At 39.9% G+C, this 16,395-nt stretch overlaps 2 protein-coding genes across 2 annotated transcripts in view; one reads left to right on the top strand and one right to left on the bottom strand.

The window, feature by feature from the left end:
* Positions 1 to 6,116: 6,116 nt before the first annotated feature.
* On the top strand, positions 6,117 to 7,151 carry LOC122076318 (cytosolic sulfotransferase 5-like). Its single transcript, XM_042641632.1, has one exon. It carries the CDS (start codon positions 6,117 to 6,119, stop codon positions 7,149 to 7,151), a length of 1,035 nt encoding a protein of 344 aa, XP_042497566.1.
* An 804-nt stretch (positions 7,152 to 7,955) lies between these two features.
* The window catches only part of LOC122076317 (wall-associated receptor kinase 3-like), a 28,308-nt gene continuing 19,868 nt past the window's right edge, over positions 7,956 to 16,395 (bottom strand). Inside the window, exons 6-7 of the mRNA XM_042641631.1 lie at positions 9,070 to 9,348; positions 7,956 to 8,423 (exon numbers count right to left, since the gene is read on the bottom strand). Coding sequence (XP_042497565.1) covers positions 9,109 to 9,348 — 240 coding nt within the window. The 3' untranslated portion in view covers positions 7,956 to 8,423; positions 9,070 to 9,108. The remainder of the gene's footprint in view (positions 8,424 to 9,069; positions 9,349 to 16,395) is intronic.

Raw genomic sequence — 16,395 nt, 5'->3', positions numbered from 1 at the left:
CTCTTTTATAGAGATAGAGTCCAAAGATCCGTTGAACAACGGATCTTTTCCGATCAGCGGAATCACCCTGCCATTACTCCTGAAATTACTCCTTTCGTAACGGAGTGACCGTTACTGTGGTTCCGTGATGAGGCTGGATGGCCATCTCACCAACATCTCCCACTTGACCATTCTGGCCGAATACACATTTTCCTTTCCCATTTCCAAGAATTACCTTAATGAAAATTCCATTTAGAGTTCTAATTTCCAAGAACATCTATCGCGACATTTCCCTTTCCATTTCCATTTCCATTTCCGTTCCCATATCCAGGAACAATAAAAACATGGTCATGATGAGGAACATTCAATTCCTATTCAAGACTTAGACTGTTCTAAGTCCCATTAAATTTACATGCTTAATGTAAGCTTCCGCATGAACTCCCTTTGTGAGGGGATCGGCTACCATATCACTTGTAGGTATATAGGTTACTTTAATTTCACCTTTTTCTATTATATCTCGAATATAGTGGTACTGTATTTCTACATGTTTTCCCCTTGAGCTATTTGCACCACTGTGTATCAAGCTTATTGCTGCTTGGTTATCACAGAATATTTCCACTGGTCCATCTACAAGATCTAGCCCAAACTCATTTAAAAAACGTCTTATCCAGACTGCATCAGTACTTGCCATACTACAAGCAACATACTCAGCTTCTTGTGTGTGCCTAGCAACACACCCTTGTTTCTTGCTACCCCAAGAAACTGCTGCTCCTCCATATATGAGCACATGACTAGAGGTGGACTTACAATCATCTCTGTCACTTCCAAAGTCAACATCGGAATATCCAATAACCTCAAGCTTTTCTGCTTGAAAACATAATTTCAAGTGTTTAGTTCCTTTAATATATTTCATAATCCTTTTCACAGCTTCCCAATGGGTAGAGCCAGGATTGCTTTGGTATCTACTTACCAAACTGACTGGATAGGCCAAATCCGATCGTGTACACAACATTGCGTACATCAAACTACCTACTGCCTGAGCATAAGGTACATTCAACTTTTCCTGTCCTTCTTGAGGACATTGACTTTTTGATAAAGTCTTTCCCAATACTATTGGAGTTGAAGAGGGATTGCAATTCTGCATCCCGAATCTTTTCAACACAGAGTTCAAGTATTTCTTCTGACTCAAACACAATCTACGTTGTGTTCGATCTCTAATGATTTGAATTCCTAGAATATAGGATGTTTCCCCCATATCCTTCATTTCAAATCTGTTACTAAGTTCATACTTGGTTCTGTGTAGCATATTTAAGTCATTTCCAGTCAACAGTATGTCATCAACATATAAGGAAAGAATAATAAAACTACTCCCACTCTTCAAAATATATACACAGTTGTCCAACTGGTTTGCCACGAATCCTAACTTAAGGACCATTTTGTGGAATACTAGGTACCACTGACGTGAGGACTGTTTTAGTCCATACAGAGACTTTTTAAGTCTACATACTTTATCTTCCTGTCCCACAACCTGAAAACCTTCAGGTTGTCGCATATATATAGTTTCTTCCAACTCGCCATTAAGAAAGGCAGTTTTCACATCCATCTGGAATAATTCTAAGTCTAAATATGCAACAAGTGCCAATATCAGTCTAATAGAGGCAAATTTTGCTACCGGTGAATATGTTTCCTGGTAGTCTATATTCCTCCTTTTTGTGTATATCCTTTCGCTACTAATCGGGCCTTAAATTTATCAATAGACCCATCCACTTTATACTTTTTCTTAAGTACCCATTTGCAACCTATAGAATTTCTACCCTTTGGTAGGTCACAAAGTTCCCATACTTGATTCTTTGTGATAGAATCAATTTCCTCCTGCATGGCATTCCACCATTCATCTGATTCTCGCGATTTCATCGCTTCACTATAGGTTATGGGATCAACTACTTCTTCCATGTATGTGTCAACTGTATGACAAGATGACTCACAAAGATAAAGGTAGTAGTCATCTAAATAAGTTGGGGGTGCTCTAGTTTTTTACTCCCACTTACCCTAGGTTCTGGTTCTTGTCTCTGATGATCATCTTGATCTTCAGGAACTTGGATTCCTTTATCAAAAATTCCTGGTTCCTCTTGAGGGTCAAAATCATAGTCATCGTCAATGACATGCAGGGGTTCTACATCTTCCTGTTGCGGTTCCTCTTCTAGTTTCTCTAGAAATTCCGCATTATGACTCTCAATTACCCCTTTTTCAGGGTGATAGAACCTATATCCCTTTGATCCTTCAGGATATCCTATGAACTTGCATTTGATCGTTCTAGAATCTAACTTGTTCCTATATGACTCAGGTATTAGTACATGGGCTACTGATCCCCACTTTCTTAGATTTTCTAAGTTTGGTTTTCTACCTGTCCACATTTCATAGGGAGTAGTCTCAACAGATTTGGTAGGAATTCTGTTCAGGATATAATTTGCTGTGAGAATGGCCTCTCCCCAAAATTCCTTAGAGAAATAAGAATGTGATAACATGCAACGCACTACATTAAGTAGTGTTCTATTTCGTCTTTCAGCCACAACGTTCTGTTGTGGTGTGAAAGACATTGTCTTTTGTTTAATGATTCTATGTTCCTCACAAAAATTTTCAAACTCTTTGGAGTTATACTCTCCACCACGATCGGTTCTTAGAACCTTAATATTTCTTTCCAACTGATTTTGTACTTCAGTTCTATAGCGTCTGAAACATTCAAATGCTTCAGATTTCCTATTAAGCAAGTAAATATATCCATACTTGGATAGATCATCTGTGAATGTGATAAAATAAGTTTTACCACTATGGATACTCACATTGAGTGGTCCACAGATGTCAGAGTGTACCACTCCAAGTTCATTTGCTCACACTCCCACTAAAAAGGGTTTCCTAGTCATTTTACTAGAGAGACAATGTTCGCATACATCATATTCTACTTTGGATAACTTAGGAACTAAACCTAATTTAATTATTTGTTGCATTTTCTTAATTCCAGGGTGCCCTAGTCTCATATGCCATATATACGAATCAACAAGATTTGCACAATCAATATAAACTAATGATCCAGGTGCATTTTCATTAATAATATTAGAGGTTACATTTTCAACAGTAGAAAGTAAGAACAAGTCTTGCTCAGGGACAAATCGTCCTGAAGCAAAAGATCGACCATGATTTCCAATGGTGACCTCAGAGCTAGTGAAGCGCACTTCAAGGCCCTTCTTAACTAGAGCTGGTACAAAAATCAAATTCCGACGCATGTCGGGGGGCATATATTACATCCTTCAGATGAAAATTAGCCTTCCCGAGGTCAAGCACATAGTCTGCAACACCTCGAACTTCACTATACGAGTTGTTGCCCATGAAGATCTTATGGTCACCAGGTGTAAGAGTCTTCATCTCTTGTTGTCCTCTTGTGGTCCTTGCAATATGACGTGTCGCACCTGAGTCGATCCACCACCCCTCATACTGTTGTCCAGATAAATTGCACTCAAATGTGCCAATAAATTCTTTCCGCTGAGTGTTTGGTGGTGGTGCATGTGGAGTATTTCCTTTGTTCTTTTTCTTAGGGGAGGAAGCCCTAAAGTGACCGAATTTTCCACATTCGTAACATGCTCCAGGTGGCACCTTTTGAAAATTCCTAGACTTCATTTTTCCTTTCCCTTTGAACTTATTCTGATTATTGTCGGGGCGGAGCTGGTTGGCATTGGGACGAAATCGGTACTGATGTGCCAATGTTTCCACTTGGTCAATCTCTGGCGGAGTTGGGTTAGACTGGGTTATATGTAATTCACCCATGGACTTTGTCATCATGCATTGCTGATAGTATTGTAGTTGTTGGGGAGGTTTATCAATAGTGAGATTGTCCCCCAGGAATCTCAGTGCGGTTTGTGCCATTGCCCAAGAAGGGGGCAAACTGTTAATGATGGTGGATACTTGGTAGTTATTTGACACTTCTGATCCAGCATCAGCCAAGTCTTGAGCCAAAACCAACATTTTGTTGACATGATCCACAACATCCTCACCCTCAGTCATTCTACAACTATTATATTTGTGAGTCAGTAGTTGAGTGTGGGTTTCAGTTTTCACATCATACTTGGCCCTCACAGCTTCCATTACAGATTTGGTAGTTGTGTGTTTATTGAACACCTTCATCAGATGGTCTTCCATCTTCAAGAGGATCATGCTTCGGGCTCTTTTGTCATCTTCAGCCCATTTTTCCGCAGCTTTAATCTCTGCGAGGGTAGCATCATCCCCAACCACAGGTCTTGGTTCCAGAACATGGTCCATCTTCTCATATATCAACACATGTGTGATTTTCATGTTCCAAGTTTCATAGTTCGACCCATTCAATCTCTCAATGTTGTTGATTTCATGTGACAAGGGTTTTCCAGCCATGATGGTGTTCTGAAAAATGAATAATGAACAAGTTTAATTCTCTATTCTAATTATATGTTCTTACATATAGGTTTTCCTCCCTTTTTTTTTTCTTATTACTATTATTATTATTATTATTTATTATTATTATTTTTTAATTATCTTAATACGAACTCAACATTTCTTTCCGTGTTAAATTCGGATTCTCTATGGCTTCAATAATTTGTTATGGTGTCAGTCGATTTGATTCAAATATGCAATTTGTTAAACATAAGATTTTTTTTTGTAAATAATGATATAAATGAACAGGTATTATATAATCAAATAAAATTCCAGAGAAAAAGAAATGTTCAGTAAAGAAGAGGGTTCTATTATTATATTCAGATGTCGAATATTAATCCTTATGGGGTTCGCATAACATCCCAGCATATCAATCGAAGTATAACATAGTGCTGACAGTAAAAAAATATATGTAACAGCAATAGGATATACTTAATTAATCAATTTATAAATCTATTTTGTTAACATTACATGTATTAGAGACAATGAACATTTGTTTTAATAGACTAATATTTTTAAACCAATTCAGCCAGCATGATATGACATTGGTTTTAAAATAATAAATAGAATAATATTTTTTTTAAACCAATTCAGAGAGTATTATATAAACAAATAATATCCTCACATATAAAGACAATTATAAAGTAATAAAACAGTGAGACTTATGTGGCAGAGTAGTGATGTGAGGATGAATATTTAAAAAAAAAAAGGTCCAATATCTTGAGTTGCACTTACCTGTCGGCAACAACTAGCAATATATAAAAAGAAAATAAGGTGTTGTGGGGCCTGCAGCAGAGGTGATCCCTTTGAAAATTTCTCAACAATAGGGTCGGCGGTGTTGGAATGCTCAGCCGTGTAAGATCAGCAGTGACCGGTGCTTACTGCTCTCACGGCTCTGATCAAGATGGGTGAGAAGAAGAAACGTCAAGTTCAGCCACCGCCGAGCAGCTCGATCCTCAGAAACTCAAGTAGTTGAGAGTGTTGTAATCGCCGATGCTTGCCTGGGACGAAAACCGTGCCGTCTGACCTCAGATGCAAGAAAATTAGTTCGATGAGGGTAACTGGTCTCCAATCGGCTCTGATCACCCAAGCTTTAGCTATCGGCGGTGCTTTAGATCTCGACCGTAGCTCTGATACCAGTGTAGAGGAGTTTCAGAAACAGAGGATGAAGAAGACAGAGAAGGTTTCTAGAAATTTTAGGGCTTCAACTGACTGATCATATGCGTATGTATTTCCAACTTTACTATTCACTCTTTTATAGAGATAGAGTCCAAAGATCCGTTGAACAACGGATCTTTTCCGATCAGCGAAATCGCCCTACCATTACTCCTGAAATTACTCCTTCCCTAACGGAGTGACCGTTACTGTGGTTCTGTGATGAGGCCGGATGGCCATCTCACCAACAACTACAGCACTACTGCACGTGAAATTGTTCTCCCTTGATGGACCACTTGTTTGCTCCACAATTTGAAGCAATCGCTTTGCGTGATGAGGAAGGAACCTTTCGTTCCCCAACACTGATATAAATAATTCTTGATGGACGACTTGTTTGCACCACAATTTGAAGCAATCACTTTGTGTGATGAGGAAGGAACCTTTCGTTCCCCAACACTGATATAAAGAATTCTCAGATAGGTCTAGACAGACCAAGTTGCTTCCTTCTTCTTCTTCTTCCACTCATGGCTGACAACATCCCTTACAAAACGTGTTTTGCTCCCAAGAGCAAAGAAGAAGAGGAAGAAGATGAGAGAATCCACGAGAGACTCAAAGAGACTGTTGCAACCCTTCCCACAATAAAAAGTTGGTTTGGTAATCCAATGTACCAATATCAAAGCTTTTGGTACAGTTCCGATATTGTTGGGATTGGTCCATTGGCAGTTCAAGATCACTTCAAAGCACATCCGACTGATATCCTTATCGCTGCCACCCCCAAATGTGGTACAACTTGGCTGAAATCGCTAGTCTTCGCCGTCATGAATCGTAAATCCCATTCTCTAGATGATCACCAACATCCTTTGCACAAATTCAACTCTCATGATCTCGTTCCGACATTGGAGATAAGGTTATACAACAACAATGTCAATGGTGATCGGATTCCTAACCTTGACATCCTTTCATCACCTAGATTGTTGGCTACTCACATGCCTTACACATCGCTACCACAATCGGTAAGACATTCTGGTTGCCGAATAGTTTATATTTGTAGGAACACTAATGATACTTTAGTGTCCTATTGGCATTTTATCAACAAATTAAGATCAAAGAACAGTTCAATGGAACCTCTGACATTGGAAGAAACCTTTGAGTTGTTTTGCAAAGGGATATCTGAATTTGGGCCATTTTGGGATCATGTGTTGGGGTATTGGAAAGCAAGCTTGGAACGGCCTCAAAGTCTGCTCTTCCTCAAGTACGACGAGATGCAGGTGGAACCTGTTCTTCACTTGAAAAGGATGGCAGAGTTTATGGGATGCCCTTTCTCCTCAATAGAAGAGAAGGAAGGGGTAGTTGATCAAATAATAAAACTATGCAGTTTCGAGAATTTGAGTAATTTAGCAGTGAATACGGCTGCAACAAATCCTGTTGGTGTTACATACAGTGCTTTATTCAGGAAAGGTAAAGTTGGAGATTCGACGACTTACCTAACACATGAGATGATGGAGCAGCTAGATCGAATCACAGAACATAAATTGCAAGGTTCAGGCTTAACGCTCTAAATGATTGATAATTTTTATATGTGGGTTTCCGCTTTCTGTATTTCCTCGTGTGATTTTAGGTTATGGAATGATGTAAACATATGTATGGTCTTGAAGTTTCATCTTGTGTTTTACTAAAGTTTATAGTTTACAATAGCTCTCCAAATCTCAAGTTCCTTTTATTTATTTGCGGGGACATACGAAAAATGAGTCCTTAGCAGCCAAACTGAATAGTTTCCTAACGTCCAATTTTTCCAAAGAAGGGTTACCTCCTCTCTGAATTCCAATGAGAAAACAGAGGAGAGCCCGCAGTCCCTATCAAGTACTGATAGCGTCCAGATCCTCTCCAATGCTCCAGCCCTCCAGCTTGCATCCGACGGCCGGGAGGGCCTTGGCATACATGCAGGTCCCCCTAGCTATCGGACTGCCCTGGAGGGGCTGGAGGGGTTAGAGAGAATCTGGATTTGAAACGTGGCAATCCAACCTTAAACCTATCTATCTAGGTGTCAAAATCCCCCCCTCTATCCCAAGCCAGTATATCTATTTTGATCAAGTCTGCTCTCAGGTATGTCCCTACTTACATAGTTACATGATGTCTTGTTTCTAATTCTCTTTGAAATTTGTAATGATATAGACTACATTAATGCAAAGTTCTGGAGAGGGGAGTCTTGAAATCTAAATAAAATAGAAGAAACTCTCACTCATTCAATGGCCAGTGCTTGTCACCCAAAACCCAAGGGAACGTTGGTTTCCCAATGGGCCACATTCATAATAAAGCCTTATTTATTAACTTGGGCCTCTTACAACAAACATTGCTATCTGATATAGAAAACACAACAAACGAAACACTAAATAGGCACACTAAACCAACAAAAACCCTCAGTGCATGAGACTTTCTGAAGATACAACTCTGCCTCATCCGATACATGACGAAAAAATAATTACATTTTTGATACACTTGGAACTTATATACAAACTAAAATTTAATTTTACAAACAGAAAAAAAAAAAAAAAAAACACAAAAACTTCCCCTATTCCCACTTATCTACTGAAAAGAAAACGATTGCACACTAAACAATCATTTAAAGAAATCAATTACCCCACAAGGGGAAAAAGGGATGACGAAAATACAAGTTGCTCTCCAATGTAGAGAATCTCTCAACTTGGAAAAATAGAGTATACAAGCATCAGCCTTATGCATGCCCTTCTGGTGCTCTAGATTCACGGCTAGATTGACCCTTGGTGTGCAGCATGGAGGGCTTAGGGGTTTCAGCAGGATATCACCCAGTTGGACTATATATAAGACATGCAAGCAAAGTTAAAACTGTGCACATCCAGCAACAGATCACCAAATTACAGGATATTGATAGAAGTAGAGTAGCAAAAAGAAATTAGGAAGGCAGAATCTGTTCTATAGCCACATTGAAAGAAGAAAATGATGAAGCGAATTGCCGTTCTTCATCATCAGTGTGACAAAACTATACGACCACTCATTACCATTGGTATCTGTCACAATTTGCCATGTATTATGGGTGGGTCCATGTGATTGAAGACCACATAACCATCTCAATGGTCAGTGTGGTTAAAAAGTACACCTTAAATTTCATAAATTACAAGGATCCCATTTTAGTGTGATGAATAGTGGCAATTGTAATTTTTTGAATGCTAAACTCACTTTTACTGCATTAACACTACTTGTTTTGAGCTGGAAGGTTGTCCAATGAGATGGGTGTGGGATCCCTTGTCAGTTTGACCAACCCATATGCATTCAAAAGTCACATGTCAGGCCCTGGCTGGATTACCCTAGACAGAGTATCCAAGGTGTTCAAAACCATGGATCCTGTAATTCAACATGGTAACTTGAACAGTGTCTAAACAAGTTCTGCAGATGGCAGCAACCTTAATTTATAATGCTTGAAACATACAAAACGATCTTTACCTCAAATATTTCAGCACCAAAATTGATGGAAGACAAAACTCAAGACTGTCTGCTGTTATGAGGCGAAGGAGATCCTGGGAGTGATGAAGCTGCGGATCCTGGGAGTGATGAAGCTGGTAGTAGCCGCTGCACAAATGAATGGTTCAAGAGCTGAGCAGCAGTGGGCCGCTTTTCTGGGTTAACCTGTAAGCATTGGTCGATGAAATCCCGAGCATCTTTTGATAGAGAATCAGGAATTGGTGGTGGTATTCCTTGGCCAATCCTAAATACTGCTTGCATCTGCCATGTCAGGGAGATAAACAGGGGGTAAAACTCCAAACAAAAACTGAAGTTTGTACACCACACCATCAGTATAGAATATGGATGAACGGCAAGGCAAGATATGCAGTAAGGTAGAAAACATGGAAGTAGATGAAATATCTTGTATAACAGCTAATATGTACACAGAAATGTATGTGATGCCGGACTTTAAAAAAATAAAAAATAAAAACGATGGTTGCAGTGAAAATTGAAAGAGAGTAGACTGCTAGTTCGAGCACTAACCATTTCGAATCACAGACAGGAATGGAGGAAGAGAAATTGTAGCCTCAATAAATTTGAATGGTGACAGATCCATCCTTTTAATTGGTACATAATTGAGCACACATTTAAAATAACTTGGTCCATATATAGTGTCAGAAACAGAAAGAATAGCTAAATATGCAGACATATGAGGAAAATATGTAAACAATACTTGAGAATATGCTAAAAAAGCACTCATCTGAGTAATAGCATCAACATGTGTAACTGCAAGTCACATGAGTACACTAGAGGCTGATGCCATTGGATACAGAAACTGCACCAATGACGATGAACAATATCCAAGAAGATTATGATTCCACTAACAATGCAAAATTCAATTAAGACACATTGGTGAGAACTCTTGAACCAGTATTTCATCCACCATGCTTCCAGGTTAATTCAGATACAATCCAGAGCATCACGAGTTATCTAATTTGAAGTGTATCCCTAAGGACATTACCTCCAACTCCATGTCAACATTAGATGAGTCTTTAAAAAAAATGAAAAAGAGTAACAAAATTTTATTGGGCCGAAAGGCCAAAAGAACATGTACTCCACCAAAAAAGGGGCAAAAGGCAGGACCTCTACAGTGAAACAACAGGCCACACGTATTATACAATAAAGATGGCCCTATACAGCCCTATATACATCAACTCTCTACCCACCCCTTCTTTGGCCATAGCATCTGCTTAGTAGATCTTGGCTTCCTTCCATGAGAACGACATGTTTTCTTGGTACACATAGCTGTTGCTGCCCTAATGAGATGCCAACGTCCAAAGAAGGTGTGAATTGTCTGATAACCATTTTATTACAAACGCTAAGTCACTATCTACCACAAGATGACTCCATGGTCTAGATGCATATGGTGATAGACCTTGATAACTGCTTCGATCACCACTGTTTTAGAGTCAGTATGTCCAACTGGTCCTGAGCACACCAGCAAGATAACCCATGCAGTCTCAAAACACACCTCAAATCTCTGCCAGTCCCAGGTTGCCCATGCTACTTCCATCAAAATTCAGTTTGACAGTTGTATAGATGAGTAACTGAGGCCTTGAATGCACCAGGAAGGAGGGGTGATTTAATTCAGATTGAACGAGCTAAAAGAGCCAGCGGTAGACCTAAAATGACTAGGAAAAGTGGCGAGGAAAGACATGCATAGCTTAGGACTTGTAACAAGTATAGCTTTAAATAGAGCTGAATGGAGAATAAGGCTTCATAAAACCGACTCCATTTAGTTGGGAAGGTTGAGCTGAGTTGAGTTGTAACAGCTGATGTAGATGTCTGACCATTCACTTAATATGACGTCTTCCTGTGCTCTAGACCTTGCCACCTGCCCCCATTCTCTAATGAGTCATGATGTAATCAAATAGAACACCTTGGGATATAAGTTAACCAGTGACACAGTGTGCGACCTATAGCAACTACCATAATCATTTGGCAAATCTTCTTAGCTGATTGCTTTTCATCTTTAAACACAATTGTCCTCGCTTCTGAAATGAATCTCCACAGCGTTTCCCCCTCTTACTGAAAGGGATGGAACTCCAAAAGCATGTTAGATCATGAATGTCTAAAATCTACAGATGCAGTCCAACAAATTCCTAAAAGCCACCAAAAAAAAAAATGGTGCTATATACCTCCTCCACAAAATCACAATTAATGAACAAGTAATTTACCGTGTTCTCATCTGTCATGCACATATTACATCTTTGAGGTAGGAGAGACCTATTGGGTCTTCTTCTATGTAGCATGTCACATGTATTCACTTTCTCTAGGCAAATGATGCAGATTTGGGTTCCAAAGCTGGACTCGGATCGCTTATGAGTGCACAAGAATAATAGATAGCTCAGACTAAGAGTTTGGGTGGCAAATCCGTAATAGAAGAACAAACAGGACTTTAGAAGTAACTAGATAACAATTGGGGTAGTTCTGAAACTAAAACTTTAATATAAGGGACCACTCTGAAATTTTAAAGAAAGTGAGATAAAAGAACAAAAGTTCACTCAAGGGGGGGTTTTATGTAATTATAACAGTTTGTCATTACTTGTAATATAGAGAAACAGCCTTCTTCAACCTTAGGTCACGATAGAACTCAAAAAACCAGCGGAAATGAAGCAGCCTCAGGTCGATGAAGCTCATTCGATAGGTCTCGGTTTGGCCTGAAATTTCAGGCGAAGCTTCTCAGGAAGAGGCTCTATCGATCCCACAAGATAAGCACTTGGATCTGCAGGCTGGGAGGCTACGAGAAGAACCAGAAATAGAACCTGGCAGTAGAGTAAAGTTCAGTCTTGAAATCAGTCTCGTAACCCACTGCAGAGATAGACTTTGGAGGTCTCTGGGGTTAGGGTCGCCTTCGACCCAAATATCAGAGTCAATCGACTGGAGATAAGCTCCAACGAAGATTTCTTCTCAACCTGCTATAGTCACCCAGAACAGGGGCTGGGAGAAAACAACCAGAAAAAGGAGAGGAGAAGGAGGGAAGAAAATCAGAGATGGAAGAGTAAGATGCAAGCCACACTGTAGCCATAACAGTTTTTCAATTGTTCAATTCTTCTAAATCTTCCAATCTGTCTGCACTAGTGTATTACATGGCTTATATATGAAATTTCAAAGCATAACATTGGTAACTAATTAAACATGGAAACTAACCTATATAGAAACTGAAATAAAATCCAATTTAAATAAAAGACTACCAAACTAATACTAACTCTAAACAAGGAAAGCAAATCAAAAGAGATTTCTTATCCCATCGCCCAACTGCATCAGCTCTCCTGGTCTTAAAGGAACTCGACTCCGTCGAGTTAGGTAGTGCTCCCAAGATACCCTTGTAAATTTCTCGTCGATGAGGTGGCACATATCTCGAAGCAAATGACGGGTGTCTGATAATGCGTGTGGCCACATTAAATACGTACACCCTTCGTGCTTCACCTTGATGGAGTTCCACGCACCATCATAGAGGATACCAACACATCGCTGCCAAAATCGCCCTAGAAGAATGTCGCACTGCGCCGATGGGGTGACCAAGCAAGTTACATGGTACTGTAGTGGCCCAAACTGTAGATGTACTCAAACACCTGCAGGAGTCTCGTCTTGAGCTGTGGGTCCAAAACCTTACACGTGAATCTTGTTGAAAAGCTGCTTCTGTGGAAGGTTGTGTGCTCGAACAAATTCAGCAGAAATGAAGTTTGCTTCTGCTCCGGTATCAACAACCGTATGAACATCAGTAGGATCGAAACCGTGCAGGAAAGTACCCTTCTGTCTGAAGAGAGGAGCTTTGTCAACTAGTCTGAAAAGGATGAAAGACTAGTGGAATGAGCTTCTACATCATCCTCATCATCATCATCAATATCATCTTCATCGAGGGGATAACTTCACTTCTCTGTCGGTTGCTTCTCTGTTGCATTCACAAAACGATCTTGTTGGGAACTTGTTAGAGTAGTGACCTTTCTCGCCACAACTATGACATATGATGTTCTTCACCCCATCGGTATCCTTGTTGAACTCTGACCTTTTTTCAACTCTACGAGCTTCAAGCTTCTTTTCCTCCACGCGTGGTGGACGTCTATAAACTGAAGGAGTCTTGAGCATACTCTTCCAATAAATGGACTTCTCTTCAGCTATCTTGGCATGACTCGCTACCACATCAACGGACCTGAAATCTGCGTTAGCCAATTCGATTCGGATCTCAGTACTTAGCCCATTGATATATCGCATCACTCGTTGCTAGTCTATTTCTTGAAGTTGACATTTTGAAGAAAATTTATGGAATTCGAGGGTGTAGGTATCCACATCCTTGTTGTCTTGTTGCCAGTTAAGCAATTTATGGAACATTACCTTCTCATAATTAAAAGGAAAAAATTACTCATTCAGGATTTGCTTCATGACCTCCCAACTGGTAACGGGTCCAAGTCTTCTGACAAACTTTGCATACAGGACATCATCCCACAATGAACATGCATACTCAATAAACTCGGTGAAGATGATTTCACACTTTTTCTCGTTCGGAAGAGATTTATATCCAAAAATTCCCTCCACTTTGGTAAGCCAGTCAAGAAACTCTTTAGGTCCCTTTTCACCGCTGAACTATGGAACCTCAACTTTGATGCCATAATCTCTGTCAGAAAATTGCCGGGTAACATCCTGGGGTATAATAGGATCACGTTGCACCCGGTGAGGTGTATCTTCAATCCGTAGGGAATTAAATTAAGGAGGTGGCGCAGGTAGTCCTTTATGAACTCGCATTTCAGACCATTGCATAAAGGCAAGAATCTTAGTGAGGGCACCTTGAGTCTCATCCATGGACTTGTTATATTTTGCCTCATTCTTCTCAACCTTGGCATTAATTTTCTATTGGTTCTCAAGTACCTCACGATACAATTTGTGTAGCTCGGCATTAGTGACATGACCTGCCATAGTTATGAAAATTGCATGCAGGAAATTTGCTCTGATACCACTTGATGCAGATCTGGGTTCCAAAAGCTGGACTCGGGTCGCTTATGGGCCCACAAGAATAATAGATAGCTCAGACTAAGAGTTTGGGTGGCAAATCTATAATGTAAGCACAAACGGGGCTTTAGAAGTAACTAGATAGCATCTGGGGTAGTTCTAAAACTAAAACTTTAATAAAAGGGACTATTCTGGAAATTTAAAGAAAGTGGGATAAAAGAACAAAAGCTCAGTCAAGGGGGGGTTTATGTAATTCGAACAATTTGTCCTTACTTGTATTATAGAGAAACAACCTTCTTCAACCTTAGGTCACGATAGAACTCAAAAAACCAGCGGAACTAAAGCAGCCTCAGGTCGATGGAGGTCATTTGACAGGTCTCCGTTTGGCCTTAAATTTTAGGCGAAGCTTCTCAGGAAGAGGCTCTATCGATCCCACAAGATAAGCACCTGGATCAGTAGGCTAGGAGGCTGCGGGAAGAACCAGAAATAGAACCTGGCGGTAGAGTAAAGTTCAGCCATGAAATCAGTCTCGTAACCCACTGCAAAGATAGACTTACGAGGTGATTCTCTGGGGTTTGGGTCGCCTTCAAGGTAGCAGCCTTCGAACCAAATATCAAAATCAATCGACTGGAGATAAGCTTTAGCGAAGATTTCTTCTGAACCTGCTACTGTCGCCCAGAGCAGGGGCTGGAAGAAAACAACCAGAAAAAAAGGAGAGGAGAAGAAGGGAAGAAAATCAGGGATGGGAAGAGGGAGATGCAAGCCACACCGTAGCCATAACAGTTTTCAATTGTTCAGTTCTTCAAAATCTTCCAAACTGTCTGCACTAGTGTATTACATGGCTTATAAAAGAAAATACAAAGCATAACATTGGTAACTAATTAAAATTGGAAACTAACCTATATAGAATCTGAAATAAAGTCCAATTTAAATAAAAGACTACCAAACTAAATTCTAACTCTTAAAAAGGAAAACAAATCAAAAGAAATTGCTAAACCCATCGCCCAACTGCATCAGCAAATCTCCCATAGTAAGACCTTATATTTTGGTGGAAGGTTTTACATATCAGCCTAGAAGGGAAATGGGGTTTCAGAAAAGTCTTAGAGGAGAACGGTCCTTTCTTCCTTTGCTTGAGGCAAGGATGCAAGGAAAATAGATTAGAGTTTGAATTTCTCACTACTCATTAGCAACCAAGCTCATCAGCAACAAGAAATAAAAATTTAACTGAGGACTTGAGCAATCTTGCATTTGGAAAATTAGCATTGTCAAGGCAACAACTCGGACTCTTAGACCATATTGATGATTCCAAACAATATCAACTAGTGCAGATACAAGCAATTTTCCTTGCTTTTGAAACTACCAAATTTTGTAAACATTTGTGTTGCCAGCTGGCTACTTATTGGAGGAATAAAATTACAGATGGTCCACAACCAATACTGGTCAATGCAGCAAGTTATTGATATGATCACTGGAACGGTTACTCATCCGTCATCTACAGCTAACTAATTCAGTGACATCACAATTAAACCTATTCTGCAGGACTCACTTAGACATCATCTCTTCATTCCCTATCCCTCATCAGTGTTTTCTGTTCCAAAAGCTTCAACAGATTCATTTGGCTGGATGTTTACAGGCAACACGAGTTACCTGATATTAGAAACTTTTGAGGACAGTTAAGAATCTAGCCTAAAGATCTTTTCAGGCGCACTGCAGGATTCGCTAGAAACATTTCTTCATTCCCTATCACTAATCAGCATTGCTCTATTCTAAAAGCTTTGTTACATTCAATTTAGCTGGATGTTTTTCTGGCAACCCAGCGTTATCTGGTATTAGAAACTTCTGGAGAAAGTTTAGGATCTAGCCTAAGAGTCTTCTCAGGCGCAACTGGTTTGGTTACTTGACCACTAATGCAGGGGCCCAGCGATCAAACTAAGATGGCTGTGGGCCCACTTAAATGCTTAGGGCCAAATACTAGAAGCAGTGGCAATTCAGTAATTAAGTGACCTATCCAAAGGGTAAATACCCAAGTACCAAGAGGTAATGGCAAACTTGTAATTCAATTGAAATAGCAAGAATTAGTGGCACTATTGTAATTAACCAGAAATCTCCACTGTTTGAATGGGTCGGTTAAGGAAAGAGGACACAAGTGGGGATTCGTATTATTGTTTAAGGCTGGATTAGGAACTCATGAGAGACTAAAGGACAAGGTGCCATAAACGGGCTTTGTAGGGGTACGATGGGAAAACCAGATTAAGGGGATTTAAAACAAAACCCTCGATTTGGGTTGTCTTCGACTTCTGGACAGAAGCAAGGGCGGCA

This window comes from Macadamia integrifolia, chromosome 4 (genome assembly GCF_013358625.1).
Source record: "Macadamia integrifolia cultivar HAES 741 chromosome 4, SCU_Mint_v3, whole genome shotgun sequence".
In the NCBI taxonomy this organism is placed as follows: Eukaryota; Viridiplantae; Streptophyta; class Magnoliopsida; order Proteales; family Proteaceae; genus Macadamia; species Macadamia integrifolia.
Note: the sequence above shows the minus strand (reverse complement) of the source record. Positions and strands in the feature narration are given on the sequence as shown.

Bases quoted from the DNA above. Each gene is read 5' to 3' on its own strand.
- LOC122076318 (XM_042641632.1), top strand. From the start codon at position 6,117: ATGGCTGACAACATCCCTTACAAAACGTGTTTTGCTCCCAAGAGCAAA.